General features: G+C 40.2%; 1 protein-coding gene across 10 annotated transcripts in view; it reads right to left on the bottom strand.

The window, feature by feature from the left end:
* The window catches only part of LOC147027920 (uncharacterized), a 75826-nt gene extending 59031 nt beyond the window's left edge, over positions 1–16795 (bottom strand). For 8 of the 10 annotated variants that reach the window (XM_085877736.1, XM_085877735.1, XM_085877733.1 and 5 more), the window contains exons 1-4: positions 16649–16795; positions 14985–15041; positions 14375–14706; positions 8345–8485 (exon numbers count right to left, since the gene is read on the bottom strand). Coding sequence is in view for 2 of the 10 variants with exons in the window: in XM_085877729.1 (XP_085733855.1) it covers positions 8345–8485; positions 14375–14465 (232 nt within the window). In the remaining 8 variants the exon portion in view is untranslated. The remainder of the gene's footprint in view (positions 1–8344; positions 8486–14374; positions 14707–14984; positions 15042–16648) is intronic. The other 2 variants (XM_085877740.1, XM_085877737.1) reach the window with 2 other exon arrangements.
* Between the last annotated feature and the right edge of the window lie 6166 nt (positions 16796–22961).

Genomic DNA, 22961 nt, shown 5'->3' on the forward strand with positions numbered 1-22961 from the left:
TGTTTGTGTTTGTTACTTACGAAATCTAAAGATTTCGTAAGTATATTAATGACTTCTGTTTGTTTGTTTGTTTGTTTGTTTGTCGGCACGATAACTCGAGAACAGAAGAAACTAGCAATGTCAAATTACACCACGTGATTCACGAGGGTGATGGCTAGTGCTGATTTGGTCAAAATCGGTCAAAGGTCAAGGTCACAGTGAGGTCAAACATAATTCCGTAAATTCATGTGGAGAAATGGAGTATTTTTGCTTCGCTCGACGTTACGAGTTCGTTTTAACTTCGATTTTAATTTTGTCTTCGGTTTTTGCGATCGCTTAGGAAGCTTAAAACTCGGTTGTCGAAATTCTGGTAAAAATCGGATGTATTGGAGACGTTTTAAGATTGTATAAAAAATATTTCACTCGACGCGTCACGGGTCGTCCCATGATGCAGTGCGCTCGAGCAGACGCGTCGTTGAGTTACGTTAAGGTATAATATAATTGCGTGGAGAAATGGAGATTTTTGCTTCGGTCGACGTTACGATTTTTGATGGTTTGATACAGAATCACCGTAGAAACTTCTGGTTTGCGTCGCTACCTTCTCGAGAGACAGCTTTTATTAGACAAGGTCAGAGGTCAAGTTGACGATTTCGTAAGTACCAGTCGATGACTGCTTGTGACTTATGAAATCTAAAGATTTCGTAAGTATATTGATCACTTCCGTTTCTGTTTGTTTGTTTGTTTGTGTGTTTGTAAAGATTCCATAAGTAAATTGATGACTTCCGTTTCTGTTTGTTTGTTTGTTTGTGTGTTTGTTTGTTGGCACGATAACTCGAGAACGGAAGGAGCTACCAATGTCAAATTACACCAAGTGATTCAGGAGGGTGATGGCTAGTGCTGATTAGATTTTGGTCAAAATCGGTCAAAGGTCAAGGTCACAGTGAGGTCAAACATCCAAAAAATGATAAATCGAGAACGGAAGAAGCTACCAATGTCAAATCACACCACATGATTCAGGAGGGTGGTGGTTAGCGCAGATTAGATTTTGGTCAAAATCGGTCAATGGTCAAGGTCACAGTGAGGTCAAACGTTCGATTTTTGATGGTTTGGTACAGAATCATCAAAGAAACTTCTGGCTTGCGTCGCTACCTTCCCTCGAGACAGCTTTTATAAGACAAGGTCAGAGGTCAAGTTGACGATTTCGTAAGCACCAGTCTATGACTGCTTGTTTGTTTGTTACTTACGAAATCTAAAGATTTCGTAAGTATATTGATGCCTTCCGTTTCTGTTTGTTTGTTGGTTTGTTTGTTTGTTTGTAGGCACGATAACTCGAGAACGGAAAAAGCTACCAATGTCAAATTACTCCACGTGATTCAGGAGGGTGATGGCTAGTGCTGATTAGATTTTGGTCAAAATCGGTCAAAGGTCAAGGTCACGGTGAGGTCAAATATTCGATTTTTGATGGTTTGGTACAGATAACTCGAGAACGGAAGAGGCCACCAATGTCAAATTACACCACGTGATTCAGGAGGGTGATGGCCAGTGCTGATTAGATTTTGGTCAAAATCGGTCAATGGTCAAGGTCACAGTAAGGTAAACATTCGATTTTTGATGGTTTGGAACAGAATCATCGTAGAAACTTCTGGTTTGCATCGCTACCTTCTCTAGAGACAGCTTTTATTCGACAAGGTCAGAGGTCAAGTTGACGATTTCGTAAGTACCAGTCTATGACTGCTTGTTTGTTTGTTTCTTTGTTTGTAGGCACGATAACTCGAAAACGGAAGAAGCTACCAATGTCAAATTACACCATGTGATTCATGAGCGTGATGGCTAGTGCTGATTAGATTTTGATCAAAATCGGTCAAAGGTCAAGGTCACAGTGAGGTAAAACATAATTCCATAAATTCACGTGGAGAAATGGAGTATTTTTGCTTCGCTCAACATTACGAGTTCATTTTAACTTCGATTTTAATTTTGTCTTCGGTTTTTGCGATCGCTTGGGACGCTTAAAACTCGGTTGTCGAAGTTCTGGTAAAAATCGGATGTATTGGAGACGTTTTAAGATTGTATAAAAAAATATTTCACTCGACGCGTCACGGGTCGTCCCATGATGCAGTGCGCTCGAGCAGACGCGTCGTTGAGTTACGTTCAGGTCTAATTGCGTGGAGAAATGGAGATTTTTGCTTCGGTCGACGTAACGATTTTTGATGGCTTGATACAGAATCATCAGAGAAACTTCTGGTTTGCGTCGCTACCTTCTCAAGAGACAGCTTTTATTAGACAAGGTCAGAGGTCAAGTTGACGATTTCGTAAGTACCAGTCGATGACTGCTTGTTATCTTGCCAAAACGAAGTTTTTGCAAGATATGTTAGTCAGCTTGTATGTTTTTTTTTTTTGTTTGTTTGTTTGTCTGTAATCACGCATAAAAAAATTCTGCAGAGCACAGTTATCATTGGATATTTTTGTAACTTCGCATATCAGAGGCCTATAGAGGTCCCTTTCAGTGCACAAAATTTTGAAGGTCAAGGTCAAAGGTCAAGGTCACTTTGTCGCAAATCAGGGGAGTCGACAAAACCCTTATTTTTTGAGTAATTTTGATCGGATAGTCTTCAAACTTCATGGGAATATAGTTCATGGTCTGGCACTCAGCTGATTAATTTTTGGTGGCATTTGGCCTTGACCTTCATATGTTTATTTTTGTTTTTTTTTTTGTTTTTGGTCTTTAATCACGTATAAATCACTCTGCAGAGCACAGTTATCATTGGAAATTTTTGTAACTTCGCATATCAGAGGCCTATAGAGGTCCCTTTCAGCGCATAAAATTTTGAAGGTCAAGGTCAAAGGTTAAGGTCACTTTGTCGCAAATCAGGGGAGTCGACGAAACCCTTATTTTTTGAGTAATTTTGATCGGATCGTCTTCAAACTTCATGGGAATATAGTTCATGGTCTGGCGCTCAGCTGATTAATTTTTGGTGGCGATTGGCCTTGACCTTCATGGTTAGCGCCTCAGGTCAAACATATTTGACCCCAAGGTCAAATTTTCAAGTTTTAGGAACCATTTCGTGTAGTACCTCAAATTGAACACCTCGATGAGTGCTTTCTAGATATGTCAAGCTTGAGACATTATGACGTCATTTGGTGACGTTATGAGGCAAAAGCATATTTTTCATGGTTACTCTGTAGAACAATTCTCATCGGAATCTCTCGTCGGCAGATATTCCTCAAGGAGTCGCTCCTGGTGGATAGCAGCTCTGTTCACCTCAGTGTGACCTTAAAGAAGTCACACGTGGTCACCTTTTGGCAAGATACGGGTCACCCTAAGGGTGACATTGGTTTTTTTGTTTGTTTGTAGGCACGATAACTCGAGAACAGAAGAAACTACCAATGTCAAATTACACCACGTGATTCAGGAGGGTGATGGCTAGTGCTGATTAGATTTTGGTCAAAATCGGTCAAAGGTCAAGGTCACAGTGAGGTCAAACATCAAAAAATGATAACTCGAGAACGGAAGAAGCTACCAATGTCAAATTACACCACGTGATTCAGGAGGGTGGTGGCTAGCGCTGATTAGATTTTGGTCAAAATCGGTCAAAGGTCGAGGTCACAGTGAGGTCAAACATCCAAAACATTCGATTTTTGATGGTTTGGTACAGAATCATCGTAGAAACTTCTGGTTTGCGTCGCTACCTTCTCGAGAGACAGCTTTTATTAGACAAGGTCAGAGGTCAAGTTGACGATTTCGTAAGTACCAGTCTATGACTGCTTGTGACTTATGAAATCTAAAGATTTCGTAAGTATATTGATCACTTCCGTTTCTGTTTGTTTGTTTGTTTGTGTGTTTGTTACTTTTGAAATCTAAAGATTTCGAAAGTATATTGATGACTTCCGTTTCTGTTTGTTTGTTTGTGTGTTTGTAAAGATTCCGTAAGTAAATTGATGACTTCCGTTTCTGTTTGTTTGTTTGTGTGTTTGTGTGTTTGTGTGTTTGTGTGTTTGTTTGTTTGTAGGCACGATAACTCGAGAACGGAAGAAGCTACCAATGTCAAATCACACCACGTGATTCAGGAGGGTGGTGGTTAGCGCAGATTAGATTTTGGTCAAAATCGGTCAATGGTCAAGGTCACAGTGAGGTCAAACGTTCGATTTTTGATGGTTTGGTACAGAATCATCGTAGAAACTTCTGGTTTGCGTCGCTACCTTCTCGAGAGACAGCTTTTATTGGACAAGGTCAGAGGTCAAGTTGACGGTTTCGTAAGTACCAGTCTATGACTGCTTGTTACTTACGAAATCTAAAGATTTCGTAAGTATATTGATGACTTCCGTTTCTGTTTGTTTGTTTGTTTGTTTGTTTGTAGGCACGATACCTCGAGAACGGAAGAAGCTACCAATGTCAAATTACACCACGTGATTCAGGAGGGTGATGGCTAGTGCTGATTCGATTTTGGTCAAAATCGGTTAAAGGTCAAGGTCACAGTGAGGTCAAATATTCGATTTTTGATGGTTTGGTACAGATAACTTGAGAACGGAAGAAGCTATTAATGTCAAATTACACCACGTGATTCAGGATGGTGATGGCTAGTCCTGATTAGATTTTGGTCAAAATCGGTCAAAGGTCAAGGTCACAGTGAGGTCAAACATCCAAAAAATGATAACTCGAGAACGGAAGAAGCTACCAATGTCAAATTACACCACCTGATTCAGGAGGGTGATGGCTAGCGCTGGTTAGATTTTGGTCAAAATCGGTCAAAGGTCAAGGTCACAGTGAGGTCAAACATTCGATTTTTTATGGTTTGGTACAGAATCATCATAGAAACTTCTGGTTTGCGTCGCTACCTTCTCTCGAGACAGCTTTTATTAGACAAGGTCAGAGGTCAAGTTGACGATTTCTTAAGTACCAGTATATGACTGCTTGTTACTTACGAAATCTAAAGATTTTGTAAGTATGTTGATGACTTCCGTTTCTCTTTGTTTGTTTGTTTGTAGGCACGATAACTCGAGAACGGAAGAAGCTACCAATGTCAAATTACACGACGTGATTCAGGAGGGTGCTGGCTGGTGCTGATTAGATTTTGGTCAAAATCGGTCAAGGTCAAGGTCACAGTGAGGTCAAACATCCAAAAAAATGATAACTCGAGAACGGAAGAAGCTACCAATGTCAACTTACACCACGTGATTCAGGAGCGTGATGGCTGGTGCTGATTAGATTTTGGTCAAAATCGGTCAAAGGTCAAGGTCACAGTGAGGTCAAACATCCAAAACATTCGATTTTTGATGGTTTGGTACAGAATCATCGTAGAAACTTCTGGTTTGCGTCGCTACCTTCTTGAGAGACAGCTTTTATTAGACAAGGTCAGAGGTCAAGTTGACAATTTCGTAAGTACCAGTCTATGACTGCTTGTTTGTTTGTTACCTTCGCAAACTTTGTTGCGAAGGTTATGTTTTGATCGCTGTGTATTTATTTATTTGTGATTATGTGTGTTTGTTTGTTTGTTTGTTATTCGCATAACTCCAAAAGTATTGAACTGAATCGCAGCAATTTTGGTGGGATGATTGGTTATTATCCGAGGACCATTTGATTAGATTTTGGGAGCGATCGGGTCAAAGGTCAAGGTCAAGGTCATGAAAAGGTCAAAATCGTCTTTTTACCATAGCGCGGTCAATTTGTATCCAATTTGCATGCAACTAAATGCCAAAATGTTCAGAATTCAATGCCCCATCTTGTGATATGTGACATGACACAATGACGTAATAACCCTTATTAGCGGTTGGGAGTCAAATGTCAGGGGGGGGTCACGACATTGCAAAATGTGCGGTTTTAGTCATAACACGGTCAATTCTTATCCGATTTGCATGCAACCAACACCAAAATGTTGACTGTTCTGTTCCCCACACTCTAATACCTATTACAAAATTAAGAGTACAAAGGTCAAGGTCGAGGTCATGAAAAGGTCAAAATCGTCATTTTTGTACAATGAATGTTTGTTTGTTCACAATAAATAACTTATTTAGAAAAACAGAAACTCGTGTGTGCTCAATGCCCCTAAAATGCCAGAAAATAATATCATATAATGTGACCAGTTGTCATCAAATTGACTTGACACCGACACCCAAAAAGGTCAGGGAGTTCATACAGAAATTGTACAATGTGCATGACTCAGTGTCAAACAGCAGGAAATTTAATGTTTTTAAGCCATCATAACACATATGAGATGGCAGATGTGGTATGGGATTTAATACCCTCACAATCAACGGTTTCTGGTATGTGCTCGACTGAGTTCCCGTTCTAGTTTGTTTGTTTGTTTGTGAACAGTATTACGGAAAAACTCCTTGACGCATTTCGACGAAACTTGGTGGGGGGATTAGGTATGGTCCAAGGATCATGCCATTAGATTTTGGACTTGGTCCAAAATCCAATATGGCCGCTATGGCGGCCATTTTAAAAAATATTTGAATTTTTTTTGCATTTCTACATGTTTTAAGTGATTTCCACCCCCCCCCCAATCAAACAAAAAATTGTTGGAGAAAAAAAAAATTTGCAACTTTTTTTTCAACAAAATTTCGATTTTTTTTTGCATTTCTATATGTTATAAGTGATTTCCAACAAAAAAACATGCCAAAATTATAATTGTGGCTGATTTTGGAACTTCAGGTGGATATACCCAAGTAAAATCAATTTCTGTCTCAAGGAATCTATGACGAATGAATTGAGTATGTAAAAGTTAAAAGTAAAAGGGAAAGTTGCAAACTATAACTCTGTGAGCACTGTTGACGTCAAATTGAATGAATAGGATATCAGGTTCACTTGAGTGACCTCGCAGTATTGGCGGCGGAGGTTTTGCACTCTACCGAGTGCTCCCCCTCTAGTTTATGGTTGTTTTGGTTATTTCTTCAATGATACTTTTTTGATACTGTCCACATTCATTATGTTTCCCATTTAAATTCCACGGTTGTGATTTTCTCCACTCTTTGGTTTGGTTTTTGCTTTGCCCTATACTTTTCCAGAGTTTTGAGGTCATTTATGTGGAAGCAATTTTGCTTAAACTGATTTTTTACTGGACGCGATATCTGAAATACATAGTTTTAAATATAAAGTTTTATAGCACAAGGGAGTATTATTCATAGGTCGGGATATAAAGGGAAGGAATCTCTATTCAAATGGCAGTATAAATAGGTAAGAGAAAGAGGATGGAGGGTGGGTGGTCAGGGGTGAGGGGTGTGGGGTGGGGGTAAAATAAAATAGGGAGGTTAAAAATAAAAAAAAATAAAATAAATAAAAAAGAAGTTTTTGATGCATAGTCGAGGCTCATTGGAAGAGCTTGGTCCCAGAAATAATTTAATGTGGAGAAGCTGGTGTATGATGAGTGAAGAGGTGGAGGAGGGGGGAGAAGGAGAAGTTGGTGACAGAGGATATCTGTTTGTGAGAAAACATTTACTCCTATTTCTTGACAGGGTTAAATAGTTTTCCCCCCAAGTTAACATGAATGTCAATGGGGGAAATGGGAGAGTCCCACAACCAACAAAATTCTCCAACTCACCTCACACTTCTTTGAATACATTCAATGTGGGAAATAACTGAGCTATTCTATGCAACACAATATTAACCCCGAGAAGTAATTTTCATAAAAGTATTACTTAAATGCCAGTTTACTGAAATTTGCATTTTTAAACAATATGTATTTCAATACCTTTTATAAAATACCGCACATTGTTAAATTTAAGAATGTTTTGATTACAAATAGGCATGTGAAAACTAACATGATATAAAAACATATGTTTGAAACCGCTAACTATGCTCGAATGCGTTGCTGGAAGGTGACATAATTTACCTGACGCACGTGTGTAATATGCATGGCAACAAACACCAATAAAGTAGCAAAACATGTGAGGGGAAAGTCCATATTGAGTAGTTTGAGGCTTAAAGAAATGCAAAATTGGAGAGCATTGCAGTTTGTCACCGTTCTAATGCCTTTGTGAAATATGCCAGAGGGACAACCAATGTGATGATTTATCTGTGGACACCATCCACTTCAGCTATCACATTCAAAGGCTGTCCACAAAGTAGGAGGCAAAAAATGAGAAAAGTCTTTTGAGTCGCCATGTTTTCAAAGGTCCTTGTGGAGAGACGGATGAACATGTGTGACTTGCCAAGTTGAATGTCATGTTGCACGTGGCTGACCAATGGCTTATCTAGTCCAGATCTGCTGAAAAGGTTTCAAATAGTGCTAAAAGTCATAGTACAAACAGTGATCATTACACAGCGACTTCCAAGAAGAATATTTGGCAAACTGCGTACAGGCTCATAAAGGCCAAATCGTAATCAAGAATACCAAAGGATATTTAACATCCACAACAAGTTTCTGCTCACCACTTGTTGAACAGGCAACACTGCCATTTGCCCTCTGATCATCATCTTTATCTTCCTTTACAAAAGGAAATCTCAAAGCTTCAGAAGCAGATGAATCTTTGTCGTCTTGTAGGTATTCCACTTTTACAGAATATATATCACCTGCACACGAATCAGTGTCATTCTTTTGTTGAGACAGGAAGTTTAGAATGCTGTTTCATACAAATCAGGTCCATTGAATATGTATTCAGTCCTGAAAGATTATCATTTAACTGTACTGTAATTACAACATAGATAAATGACCTTTGGGTCATCAGGTCTGTGCTACAACCTCCCACCAACAATTGCACCAAATTCAGAAAATGCTAATTTGACAAAGCTCAAAGCAAAATATCTGGCAAGAGTACAGGCATCTAAAGACCAAATAAGAGTCAAAAATGCCACACAATCTTCAAGCTCCATGACACATTAAATGAAAAGTTGAAGCACCGCATGTTCCAGGTTTACAGCAGTTCCTGCTGACACCACAGTCAAATAGATTTTCTTTTCACTCTGGGATATCACAAACTAATAACCAGTGGTTGACACTAACATTTTTGGGGTTGCTCAGCGGGGCATCCATTTCAAAATTTTGGTTGGCCAGGGAAATAAATAAATAAATGTATTTTTTCCACTCGTTAGCAAAACCACTATTCTACTCGGCAATCATAAGTTGTTTTACTTTTGCAAGTGACCACATGAGTGTCGAGAAAGGTATGTATTCATTCAGGTCGAATACATGGTTGACTCAGCGAAGGGCCGTACGTAATCACGGACCTCAGTGTCGTGTCTTACATGCACGCACGCGCACACGCACACACACACTATTGGAAACTCGCCAAAGTATCAATATTTTACTTTGAAATCAATATTTTACTTTTTCCTATATTTATCTATGAACCCTAGTCCGATCAATAGGGGTCTTTATGGACCCCAGGCAGACATTTTGATGTGTTATTTTCGATATTTGTTTTGCAATGTATTTCATGTTTTATTAGCTTGTTGACCTATATGTGCTGGTAATAAATGTATGACGTTTTAAGATCCCACCTTGCTGCACAGAGTTACAAGCAAATCCTTTCTGGGGTCCAAAAAGACTAGTTTTCATTCAATATCATGTATGTATGATTGCTTCAGATGGTCTTTGTATCAAGCAAGTCCTCCAATTTTTATGATCAGTTTTGTTTACTTTATCACGAAATCATCATCCAATCATAATAATTGTTTCCTCATTGATGTCAAACTTCAGCAGATGGAATGAAATTTAGAGCTTCTGAGTTGGGGGTCATAAAAGTCCCCAGTTGGAAAATTAATTTTAAATTTTATATTTATTTTATTTTTCTTATGTTTGTTGACTTTATCAATGAAACACCATGTTTAGTCATTGATATGAAAATTTGGCAGATTTCAAGAAATTGAGTGTTTTTTTAATTTGGGGTCCCAAAAGACCCCAGTTGGTATGATTAGGGAGTAAAATATGTTAGTGGGACTATGGCTGTTAAAACAGACTGTGAGCACGTGTCTGCGTGATATTGAACCAATTGTGTGAAGCAGTCTGTCAACACCAACCACTGGACGAATTGACCAAACTGGCTGTTATTCCCTTGGACTGCGTCCTATCAATGACAGATTCACACATGCAGGAATGTCAAGAAGCATACGAGATCCTTGATCTGATTTTAATGGGGTTTATTCCCCCAATACAAATAACAAGGAAAACAGAATGTGATGGTGGGGAACGACAACGGGATAAGAGGGAGGGAAAGGGGGGAAATATGGCATCACAATACATAATTATTTACATGAGGAATAAAGAAAAAACTAGAAGGGAACTCAGTAGAGCGCATACCTCCACCACATAATGCCTGATCCACGAGAACATATCAGGCCCAATATTTTTTTGAAATATCATGCTATAATTCGTTTTTGGCCCGATCTCTCAATGGTGAAGAATCACTTTTAAAATTATATAATTCTCGTATCCAGATCCGGATTCGTATTGTTATGGCTGTGGAAATTCGCAATACACCATAAAGGTCCCCAGCTCAGTTATGACGCTAAGTTTATGTGCAGATTGGTCCCCACCGTTGTTTAAAGGGATTTCTTCACGTTCACCGGGCCGCGAGCCTTTGAGATAGCCGTTTTTCTTTCGCTATCGTTATTTTGGCCCGACAGAGCACGCTACGACCCTTTCCACCGCAAAAACCGTCCGAAAACGTCGAGCGAAGGCCCAGTGAAAAGAACTGGGATGACGCGTGAGTTTTCCCGCCGTTTTTGCGCCGCCAAGGCTGGCACGAGAAGGGGACAGGGCAGCTCGCTGCCGATTGGTGGATGCATGGCGTGAGGCGGTCGGAGTGAGGGCACGCCCCTTTTCGAGAAACTTCTCGAAGGGAGGTGGAGCCAGAAACGGGGTGGGGCAAAGGGCGGAGCCCCGCTTTACAAAAGGCGAACAGACGCTAGGCTCGGCGTCTCTTCTCGGTTCATGCTGGCTCGTTCGTTCGTGGTCTCGTGGCGCTGGCCACCCCTTGGGCTTCTCTTCTCCCTCTCTTCGTTTGGACTCTTCGTTTTGGGCTTCTCTCTCTCTGGTCCTGAAGCCCCTTCTGCCCTTCAGTCTTTTGCTTGTTTGGTCGTGGGTCATGGAAGCACCAGCAGCAACGCCGGAGAGAGCTCGCTGACCACGCCAGGGGCCAGGGGCCCGAGGTCAGGCGCGGCTATGCATGGCCATGGGGAGTCGATGTCGCGACCTGCCCACCGTCGCGCCACGAGGGCGCGGGTAAGACCCTTCGGTCTCATGGGACCCGTTCAGTCCTCCAGGTCCCGTGCCATAAAGGTTTACGAACCCCGTCTACCGCCTTGCCTATGAGGGGGTCATTTGTTTTGTTCTGTGTGAATGATGTGGCGCCGTGTCCGTAAGTAGAACCTGTTTAAGTGGCTGTACACTATAAGCATATTCGGTGGTATTGCTTTTGTTTCCATGCTTTTTCTGTATATTGCATGACTGCCTTGGCTGTACATACGTGCTGTATAAATAAATGTGCTTTGTTTGAATGTATCCCGTTCGAAGTGTCCTATTTCCCCATTGAAAGTGCCATCTTGCATCGTGGAATGAGTAGTGGGTTTTGAACACCCGAGTAAAGAAGAATCACTGAGCCGGCGAGGTCGGCGATAACACCGCTCGGTTATCCCTGTAGCATGGAACGAACCGCTTAAGTGGTTTGTGTCCGAAGCCGACCTGCGGCGTGGTGCAACCCCTCGGTAGGTTACCCGCGCAGGTATTTAGGGATATCGACATTTGGCGATTCACCCTATTTCACGCGGGTAGAATGCGGACTGGGTTGTGGTGAGGTTAAACCCCCACCCGTGACTGGCTTCTGGCGGTAGTTCCAGGAGGGTCACGACTGAATTGTCCGTCCGGTGGGCGACGCGGCTGCCATTGTGGGTAAGCGGCCGATCGCACGCCAGGCGGGCCAGAATTCGTAACAGTATCTTCACCAAAATCGAATCAACTGGTCATGGTCACACACCCAAAGTGTCCACCAAGTTCATCTGAATCCGTCCACAACTTTTTGAGATATCGTCCTATGTATCATTTTTGGCCCGATCTCTCAATGGTGAAGAATCACTTTAAAAATTCTTGTTGTCAGATCCAGATCTGGATCCTCACCAAAATCTAACCAGTTCATCCTCGTCACACGCCCAACCTGCCCACCAAGTTTCACTCAGATCCTTCCACAACTTTTTGAGATATCCTGCACACAGACAGACAAACAAACAAACAGACAGAGTGGTGAAAACATAACCTCCTTCACCTTTGGTGGTGGAAGTAATAAGGCACCCACATTAGTCTCAAGTAGACGGACAAGAGAAACGAAAACCAAGTGAGGCCTTATCTTGTCAGGAGACGATGGTGGTGGGGAAGCAACCACGAGCCCCCAATGAAGCAGTCAAGCAGTCACAAACAGGATGAGCAGCAACACAAGCAGGACAAACCAGGGAGATGAGCAGGAGACAAACCAGACCGGATGTGATCAAAAATCATTCCTCTTCAGACCGGAACAAACTCTCTCAAGCCCTCTCGTCTCTCGTGAGATGATTCCTTCTCCTCAGACGAGGACAAACTCCCCTTCCTTCCATGAGCCGAAAAACTCCAGAGCCCTCGCATCTCTTGTGAGATGATCTAAACTCATCCCCTTGGGAGGCGACAAAACTCCTCCCCTCACTCTTCTCAAAGATGCCCCTTTGCAAAGCTCCTCCACTCTCTTTCCCCAAGGCAACACCAGTACCTCACCCGGGATGCACAAAAGGTTTTACACACAGGTCATTCACTTAAAACCTGGCTATTTATTGACCAACACATCACCCTTTGTATGATGCACATTTAAACAGGAAAATTCTTAAGCTAACATATCCCTACTTAATCCATCAAAATGGCTAAACTACATGAAACATGAAGCATACTAACCCGTGCATTTCTAACTGTTCCAAGGTGATTCCTATCTCCCCCCCCTCCCCCACACACACACATACATACAAATATAACACTATTTTAGATATGGAATATAGCCTGAAACGTTTCCCGAGATTTTGGTCATCCCAGAAACCTCTTAAAATGTGCATTTAAGTGTAAAATAAGTGTAAAAGAACAAAAACAAATCTTAGTTGCAACCTGAAAAAAAACGATTCACAGTGGCCTGCAAAAGTATTCACCCCCCAACCAATAATGCCGCAAATCAATGAATTACAAATTTTGCAGAAACAATTTTTCCAAATGAACTATTTTATTCATGACTGATGAAATCAAACGAAACACTGTTATAGTTGAAGGAGGGTACATGTCAGGAATATCTGCAAAAAACATGTACAAATCAAAATTCTCTGGTTACAAAAAGTATTTATTTAGCCACGAATAGGTCAGTACTTGGTGGAAGAACCTTTTGCAGCAATGACTGCTGTGAGTATTTTTGGGAAGGTCTCTACCAGCTTTGCACAGTGAGATGGTGAAATATTTGCCCATTCTTCATGTGAAAATTTCTCAAGTTCTGCCAAGTTTGATGGGAATCGTCGATGGATTGCAATCTTTAAGTCTTGCCATCAATGTTCAATTGGGTTGAAGTCAGGACTTTGACTGGGCCACTCAAGAAAATATATTTTCTTATTATTCAGCCACTCCAGCATGGCTTTAGCTTTGTGCTTTGGATCATTATCCTGCTGAAATGTGAATCTCCTACCCAGTTTCATATTCACGGCTGACTCAAGGAGGTTTTCATCAAGGATTCTCCTGTATTTTGCACCATCCATTGTCCCTTCTATCCAGACAAGCTTGCCAGTCCCTGCTGATGAAAAGCAGCTCCAGAACATGATGCTGCCACAACTTTGCTTGACAGTTGGGATGGTGTTGACTGGGTGATGTGCAGTGTTAGACTTGCGTAGAGTCTGGGTAGTATGACATGTCTTCCACTTCTTAATGATGGATTTCACCGTACACAAAGGGATAATGAGTGACTTTGAAATCTTCGTATGACGGTGCTTCTCCACCACTTCATGTCTGACTTCTTTGGAAAGCTCCTAGGTCTTCATATTTCCCTTGAGGTTGACCATATCAGTTGCACCTTCAAACTCCTTTGGTAAATGGAGGAGCCTAATTTTTAAGTTTAACAAGTGATTACATGCAGGTGAAAACTGTTACACTTATTTTGTAATCTTTCAAACAAATAATTTGCTCCTGAAGTAATTTAGGGTTCATTACGCAAAGGGTTTGAATACTTTTGCAACTAAGAATCATCAGATTTTCTCTGTTAATCTAACTTATTCACAATGCATGTGCATTTTTTAAGCTTTATCACTTTGGAGTAGTTTGTGAAGACTTCATTTTATCAAGTTTGATTTGAAAGCATCATGAAATATGCTCAGGTGTCATCAAAATATGAAAACTTTGGAGGGGGGGTGAATACTTTTGGAAGCCACTATGTACATTTTCATATTTTATCATAGCATTGAAGATGTTTACTTTACCAAAGGCAGCAGCCATTGCTGATATATTTGCTGCAGAAGACTCAGCTTCTCTGGCAGCAGATCTTGCATTTCCATCAGCAACCCTTCTCATTTTTTCCTGTTCTGGAGTTTGAAATACTCAGGCAGCAGCCATTGCTTCTCTGTTGGCTGTTTGCCTGACTGCTTGTTGTTCTGGTGTTTGATTTTGTCACGCAGCATTTATTGCTTCCTGGTTCCTTCCAAGTCGTTTTTCTCTTTGTGTTGGCGTCTCAGCAGTTCGGGAAGCAGCTTTTGCAAGCAGCTTTTTTGCCAATTTGCATCTTGTTGATTGTCTTTTCTTGGTGGGAGCAATGCTGTGAAATAAAAGATGAATTTTGTACTGATGTGGGGGGTGGGGGGGGGGGAGAGACAGAGACCGAGACCGAGAGACAGACACAGAGACAGAGAGACAGAGAGACAGAGAGACAGAGAGACAGAGAGACAGAGAGACAGAGAGACAGAGAGACAGAGAGACAGAGAGACAGAGAGAGAGAGAGAGCAAGAGCGAGAGAGGGTGAGAGAGACAGAGACAGAGCGAGAGAGACAGAGATATGGCATGGGAATATTTAAATTGAAGCTTTAATTGACTTACCTTTAATTCCCAGAGTTTGTAGATCATCGTTCACGATGTAATCATATTTTCAGCAACCTTTATTTTGCAGAAAAGATGGAGAGAGAGAGAAAGGGAGGGAGGGAAGTTAGAAGACAGACACGGAATGGAAATGGTGAAATATCGTTTCGGTTTTTTGTTCCTCATGGTATTTTCAACAACCTTTAAGATCCCAAAAAGAGGAGGCAGGAATTTCGCATGGGAATATTGAAAATGAAGCATTATTTGATTTTCCTTTCATTCCCAGAGTTTGTAAATTGTAGTTCACCGATTAGTTGGTCGATGCTCCATATTACAAATATCCTCTGCTCAGTCTCTGATCATTCAACCTTTTAAAAAAAGAACACTCAAGTGTTTTTGCCTCCCTCCTCTGAATTTGGCTGTTGCATTTTCCCAAACTTACTACCAAACCGAATTGAAATATACATACATATATATATATATATATACATATATATATATATATATATATATATATATATATATATATATATACATACATATATATATATATATATATATATATATATATATATATACATACATATATATATATATATATACATACATATATATATATATACATATACATATATATATATACACATACATATATATATACATATATATATACACATACATATATATATATATATATATATATATATATATATATATATATATATATATATACATATATATATATATATACATACATATATATATATACATACATATATATATATATACATACATATATATATATATACATATATATATATATATATATATATATATATATATATATATATATATATATATACATACATACATACATATATATCGTACTCGGTTTATCTTATTATTCAAACAAAGTTTCAAGTTTGTAGCTGTCACTCATCATCATGGAGTTATGATACTGATAAACACATACAAACAGGTTATTGTATTAGTATGGATTTCACACTCGCTCTGAGAATGCGACTCTGAGAATATGAACAATTAACACAAAGCACAGCACAGCACAGCACAGCAATTTCAGATTAACTTTGCACTTTAACAAGCTCTCACACAAAAGAACAGGCATAACAACCACATTACTGTTAACTTTTATTGTTCTATTTCGGAGAACCTAATTTGTTTTAAGCCGGCTGTCCTATTAATCGTTTGGTTATGTACATTAACTATCGTACGTCACAATCGAAAGAAAGCAGCATGCCGTCAGTGTCGGTACCCGAGCTATAATCTGCTCACAGTTGAGCTCCAATAGGATACACAAGTTAATTATAACCGGTATGATCATGATGTGGACGTTTTTAAATTCAAATAAAGGAAGAGGTGAAACCACCATTACAATAAATTTAGTGACGACTGTGGGTCGATATAAAACAATTTAGCGATCAAAGCAGCACGAGTGAAAACGACTCATTAAAAGGAACACTGAAAGACCTGCACAGTACTGTCCCTCTCACAAGATTCAACACTCGTATTTTACATTCAATCTATCTTCATTGGAAGAGGAAGAGGAAACAAAGTGTTTTGAAACTTCAAATCAACGTTTCCAGCGCTTCCTCGGTGTTAAATAAGCAAACGAGAAACCAAAATGCACAAACCGTCAAACAGAAGATTTACTTCAGAAGATTTACCTCAGAAGATTTACCTCAGAAGATTTACCTCCTCAGAAGATTTACCTCAGAAGATTTACCTCAGAAGATTTACCTCAGAAGATTTACCTCAGAAGATTTACCTCAGAAGTTTCTGCGCGAGGACGAGCGTTGACGATACAATTAATTAAATTGTGGAAGCGGAAGAAAACCTCACCGGATGTTTCTCTTCGTTCCTATTTCCAATTTTATTCTTCATCAAAGCGGCATCTAATTAGCTCCATCGAAAGTAAAATGTTGTGAAACTAAAAAAAACGAAGCAAGCAAATTTGAAGGAATGCGTTACATCTTCTGGACTTGAGCTCATTCAGATTCGACTGTGCGTTCGACTGATAGGATTATGGCTTTTCACATTGCACACGGCATTGTGTGGCCACCGCACAGCCCCCTTTTTGACGCACACGCCGCCATGTTGCTCGGCCCAGCACATCATTCACTGCATCCTATCCATCCATCCATTAGGGACCATACTCTGTGAAGAGCGTTGGTGCTGCCTAAGCAGTCTCCTTGGCTAGTGGGCACAATCCTGGACGGGTCGCCACTCTGCCACAGGATACCAGCATGCTGGCACTCATTTTGCCGACCTCGGAAGGATGACAGGCAGAGTCAACCCCACCTGGTATTAATTCAACGGTCGAGTGGGATTTCAACTGCATCAGGATCCTTGGATCCCAAGCCCACCACCCTAAACATTAAGCCAACACCAAGCATACTGCATCCCGCGTTGCGTTATGTTTATCTGAGAAAGTGTTCACATCGACTTTGACTTTCAACTCAAAATTAACATTCAATATTCAAGATCTCACGAGAATTTATCACGTGAGTCGAAATATATCTGCTACGAGTGGGCCTCACTGACTGATATTAATGATCGGTACCTTCCGAGTGATGTAAAAGCTGAAATTTTGCATGCTAATGGACATCGAAACTGGTACATCGGGAAAAAAAAAATCAGAACCATCGGAAAGCATCCATAAATGAAAACATAAACAAATGAAAACATAAATAAATGAAAATAAATAAATGAAAAAAATGATAACAAATGCAGGTGAGCGACCCGAGACAATGAAGCACGTTAATGTTGTGTGCCGACGGACATCGAAGCCGATACATCGGACAAAAACTTACAGAACCACTGGAAGGCGTCCATAAATGAAAACATAAATAAATGAAAATAAGTAAATGAAAAAAATGATAACAAATGCAGGTGAGTGACCCAAGACAATGGGGAAGCACAGTAATTTCGTGTGCCGACGGACATCGAAGCCGATAAATCGGACAAAAGCTCACAGAACCACTGGAAAGCGTCCAGAAATGAAAATGAAAATAGAAATAAATGAAAATAAATAATAGAAAAAAATGATAACAAATGCAGGTGAGCGACCTGAGACAATGGGGAAGCACGGTAATTTTGTGTGCCGATGGACATCGAAGCCGATAAATCGGACAAAAACTCACAGAACCACTGGAAGGCGTCCATAAATGAAAACATAAATAAATGAAAATAAGTAAATGAAAAAAATGATAACAAATGCAGGTGAGTGACCCAAGACAATGGGGAAGCACAGTAATTTCGTGTGCCGACGGACATCGAAGCCGATAAATCGGACAAAAGCTCACAGAACCACTGGAAAGCGTCCAGAAATGAAAATGAAAATAGAAATAAATGAAAATAAATAATAGAAAAAAATGATAGCAAATGCAGGTGAGCGACCTGAGACAATGGGGAAGCACGGTAATTTTGTGTGCCGATGGACATCGAAGCCGATAAATCGGACAAAAACTCACAGAACCACTGGAAGGCGTCCATAAATGAAAATATAAATAAATGAAAATATAAATAAATGAAAATATAAATAAATGAAAAAAAATGATAACAAATGCAGGTGAGCGACCTGAGACAATGGGGAAGCACGTTAATTTTGTGTGCCGATGGACATCGAAGCCGATACATCGGACAAAAACTCACAGAACCACTGGAAGGCGTCCATAAATGAAAACATAAATAAATGAAAATAAGTAAATGAAAAAAATGATAACAAATGCAGGTGAGTGACCCAAGACAATGGGGAAGCACAGTAATTTCGTGTGCCGACAGACATCAAAGCCGATAAATCGGACAAAAACTCACAGAACCACTGGAAGGCGTCCATAAATGAAAATATAAATAAATGAAAATATAAATAAATGAAAATATAAATAAATGAAAAAAAATGAAAACAAATGCAGGTGAGCGACCTGAGACAATGGGGAAGCACGTTAATTTTGTGTGCCGATGGACATCGAAGCCGATACATCGGACAAAAACTCACAGAACCACTGGAAGGCATCCATAAATGAAAACATAAATAAATGAAAATAAGTAAATGAAAAAAATGATAACAAATGCAGGTGAGTGACCCAAGACAATGGGGAAGCACAGTAATTTCGTGTGCCGACGGACATCGAAGCCGATAAATCGGACAAAAGCTCACAGAACCACTGGAAAGCGTCCAGAAATGAAAATGAAAATAGAAATAAATGAAAATAAATAATAGAAAAAAATGATAACAAATGCAGGTGAGTGACCTGAGACAATGGGGAAGCATGGTAATTTTGTGTGCCGACGGACATCGAAGCCGATAAATCGGACAAAAACTCACAGAACCACTGGAAGGCGTCCATAAATGAAAATATAAATAAATGAAAATAAATAAATGAAAAAATTAATGCAGGTGAGCGAGCAGAGACAATGTGAAAGCACAGTTCGATTTTGCTTATATTGTGTAAGCATACGCCGCTCGTACAGTATACAGTTCAATGCTTGAGCTGCGGAAAAATCCTGGAACAAAACTGATACGTTGTCCCTTATTGGATGACTTGGCAATGATATCCCGCCAATGAGTGAACGTCGATTTTGTGTTTCCTTGGGAAACTTCAGCAAACACTATTTCTCACCTTCAGGCTACAATATCAGCGATTAATGTGAAATATTAGAAGTGTAGACGCGATATTCCGCACTACCTGTGTTACCAAGTACGAACCTGAGGGGTAATCTTTACTTTAACTTAACTATATTGATTCAGAAGGTCCGAACGACTTACGATCGGGAGGCCGATCAGCCTCTCGTTGGTTGTAGTCATCTCCATTTGCGGGTTTTAGGAGGTGGAACGGAATCCTCTGAGAACACAAACAATCCACCTCCATTTGGGTAAATGATCACGTTTGAAGGACCAAGTTCTGATGTTTTCTTTGTTCTCATATTTTTGTTTTGAGGGTTTTTTTAGGATCATCACTGAACCCCACACAACCTCCAACGATCGTTCATTTGCAGTAATTTTCCCAGTTATGGTTTTGATGATCTCAATTGTTCTTCTTGATCTTTGCCGCTGCTCAATCCATCAATGATACAACGTAGAATGTCAGCGCTGTGCAGCTTCCAGGTTCTTTTTCGGGGTGGATCCAGGGGAGAGGGCACCTCTCCCCCTAACCCCCCACCCCCAGTCATTTGTATTTTTTTAACCTCTATCACCAAAGGTGGAGCAGGTTGTTTTCACCCCTGTCTGGTTGTTTGTTATTACGAAACTTAAAAATTTCCATCATATGTCAGTCTGTCTTGTTTGTTACTTGTAATATCGAAGATTTTTGGTCAGTCAATTTTGTTGGGTCGCCGAAACAGGTGACCCTTATTGTCAGTAATTCTGTCTGTTTGTTTGGATGTTCGTTTGTCATCAGCATAATTGGTTGTAAACGTGGGCGGATTTTGACCAAACTCAGGTGGGAGGTACATCTTATGACCTCGTGCTTTGGAAATTGTAATGGTTGCTAGGGATGCTTTGGTTCCCTCGCAACAACCGAAAAATCTTCAAAATCGGTACCGTTCGCGCAAAATCAATTCCGAAAGCCATTATCCCACGTGTTGTTATGAAATTTGGCACGAATGATCTCCAGGTGATGCTCTATCAAATATATTCCGGTTTTTGTGATATATGGAATACTTAACCCGCAGCGCCCCCTACAATTAGGGTATGCGCGAAAATTGGCGAAAATTGAAGGCCCCCTAGCGACCAGGTGAGTGCATCGATACGAATGAAACTTTGCAGGTTCATGGTACTCAAAGAGTACTACAACTTTGCCTCAGCACATATTGACTGATTTCGCTTAGGTCAGGGGTCAAAGGTCAGGGGTCAGTGCAAAAATCGATAATATGCGAGAGCTGGAGGTGCCTTCGCGCCAAATGCTACTCCTCCTAGGGTTATGGTCGGATGGTCATGAAAATTCACACTAATCGTCTGGAATACATTGTGCACAAACGATCGAGCCGGATTTTCGATTTAGATCTTTGTTCACCCACAGCACCCCCTCGAACTTTGGGGATTTCCGATTTCAAACCGCATTTTCGGTACTTTTCATTCAAATGGATACCGAGTAGTTATCAGAAGATGGAACTGGATGAGATTTGATATGCATAATCTAAAGGTGATTCCCTATCCGCTATATGACATCCATTTTGCTCGATACCTTATAGTTTCCATGCTCGGCGACCCATCACCACCTGCCGGCTTGCTATTCTGTCTGTCTGTCTATTTATCACCTACAGGTCACAATTCTAAACCGATCATCATGAAACTTTACCAAGTTGTAGAGGTAGTCTCAACTGAGAAGGTTATTCATTTTGAGGTCAAAGGTCAAAGGTAATCTTGAGGTTAGATTTCTAAAATCGTCATTTTTCATCCGATCGACTTGAAATTTGCACACGATTTACATATTGCGTCACTGAATCGAGAAACCAACTATTTTTGAAGTCAAAAGGTCAAATGGCAACACTCCAGGTCAAACTTCTAAAATCATCAATTTTCAACTGAAAAATCGTCAATTTACATCCGATTAACTTGAAAGTTGAACAGGATTTGCATAGTCCATCACTGAATTGGGAAATAACTATTTTTGAGGTCAAACGGTCAAAGGTCAAACTTCTATAATCATCAATTTTAATCTGAAAAATAATCAATTTTCATCTGATTGACCTAAGATTTGAATAAGATTGTCAACTTTAATCTATCTATAATTCCAGCGTGTGTGTGTGTGTGTGTGTGTGTGTGTGTGTGTGTGTGTGTGTGTGTGTGTGTGTGTGTGTGTGTGTGTGTGTGTGTGTGTGTGTGTGTGTGTGTGTGTGTGTGTGTGTGTGTGTGTGTGTGTGTGTGTGTGTGTGACCGGTTTCTCGACAACCACTGGTCCGATCTAATTGAAACTTGCCAGCTATATTGCTGGGGACCTGAGTATGTGCCTTTTCAAGGTTTGATATTAAACGGACAAGTGTTTCTCAAGTTATGGCCATTTATTTACCAAACCAATGACAGGACACGGTGCTGCGACCATTTATTTACCAAACCAACGACAAGACACATTGCTGCGTAGGCCGGTGCACGGGCGGCCGACGATGACGTCACGGGCCATGCCGGTTACGATGGGGAAAGGCGCCTTAGTTACCGTAGGAGTGGCAATGGTCAATGGCAGCGAATGTCATGGCAAGCAAAGACAGGGAGGTAAACTTGATTTTAATTTGCATTTTAATTAACTCTGTGTGTGTAAGTATCACAGCAGTTGTTACTTCAACACAAGCGATAATTTGTGGAATGCACGTGAACATTCCGTACAGGCACGCACCACTTCCGGATAGTGATGACTTACTGTATTCTAATAATTTCTCGATATCTTATGCGCATTTATAGATAAACACAATGCCCCAATCCAGTCGTCGTTTACGAGAGCGAAGGAACGGACTATAAAACACAATATTGAAAAAAAAAAAATTTTGCACGTATGGGCACATACTAGTATTAATATAATGGGCAATTTGATGTATCCATGGCAACCTTTGGAGAGGGGGGGATTTTGCAAGTATCGTGCTCTGCACGATGTCTTTTATTGTTATTCTGTCTGTCTGTTTGTTATTTGCTTACAGGTCACAATTTTCAACCGATCTTCACAAAACTTTACCAAGCTGTAGAGGTGGTCTCAACTGAGAAACCTATTGATTTTGAGGTCAAAGGTCATCTTGAGGTCAAATTTCCAAAAGTCATTTTTCATCCGATTGACTTGAAATTTGAACTGGATTTGCATAATGCGTCACTGAATTGGGAAACCAACTATTTTTGAATTCACACGGTCAAAGGTCATCTCAAGGTCAAACTTCTAAAATAATCAATTTCAATCTGAAAAATAATCAATTTTCATCCGATTGACCTGAGCTTTGATAAAGATTGTCAATTTTAATCTAAACAAAATGGGCATTTTGATGTGTCCACAGAAACCT

This window comes from Eptatretus burgeri, chromosome 4 (assembly GCF_056783735.1).
Source record: "Eptatretus burgeri isolate ZD-2024b chromosome 4, Ebu_testis_v1, whole genome shotgun sequence".
Lineage (NCBI taxonomy): Eukaryota > Metazoa > Chordata > Myxini > Myxiniformes > Myxinidae > Eptatretus > Eptatretus burgeri.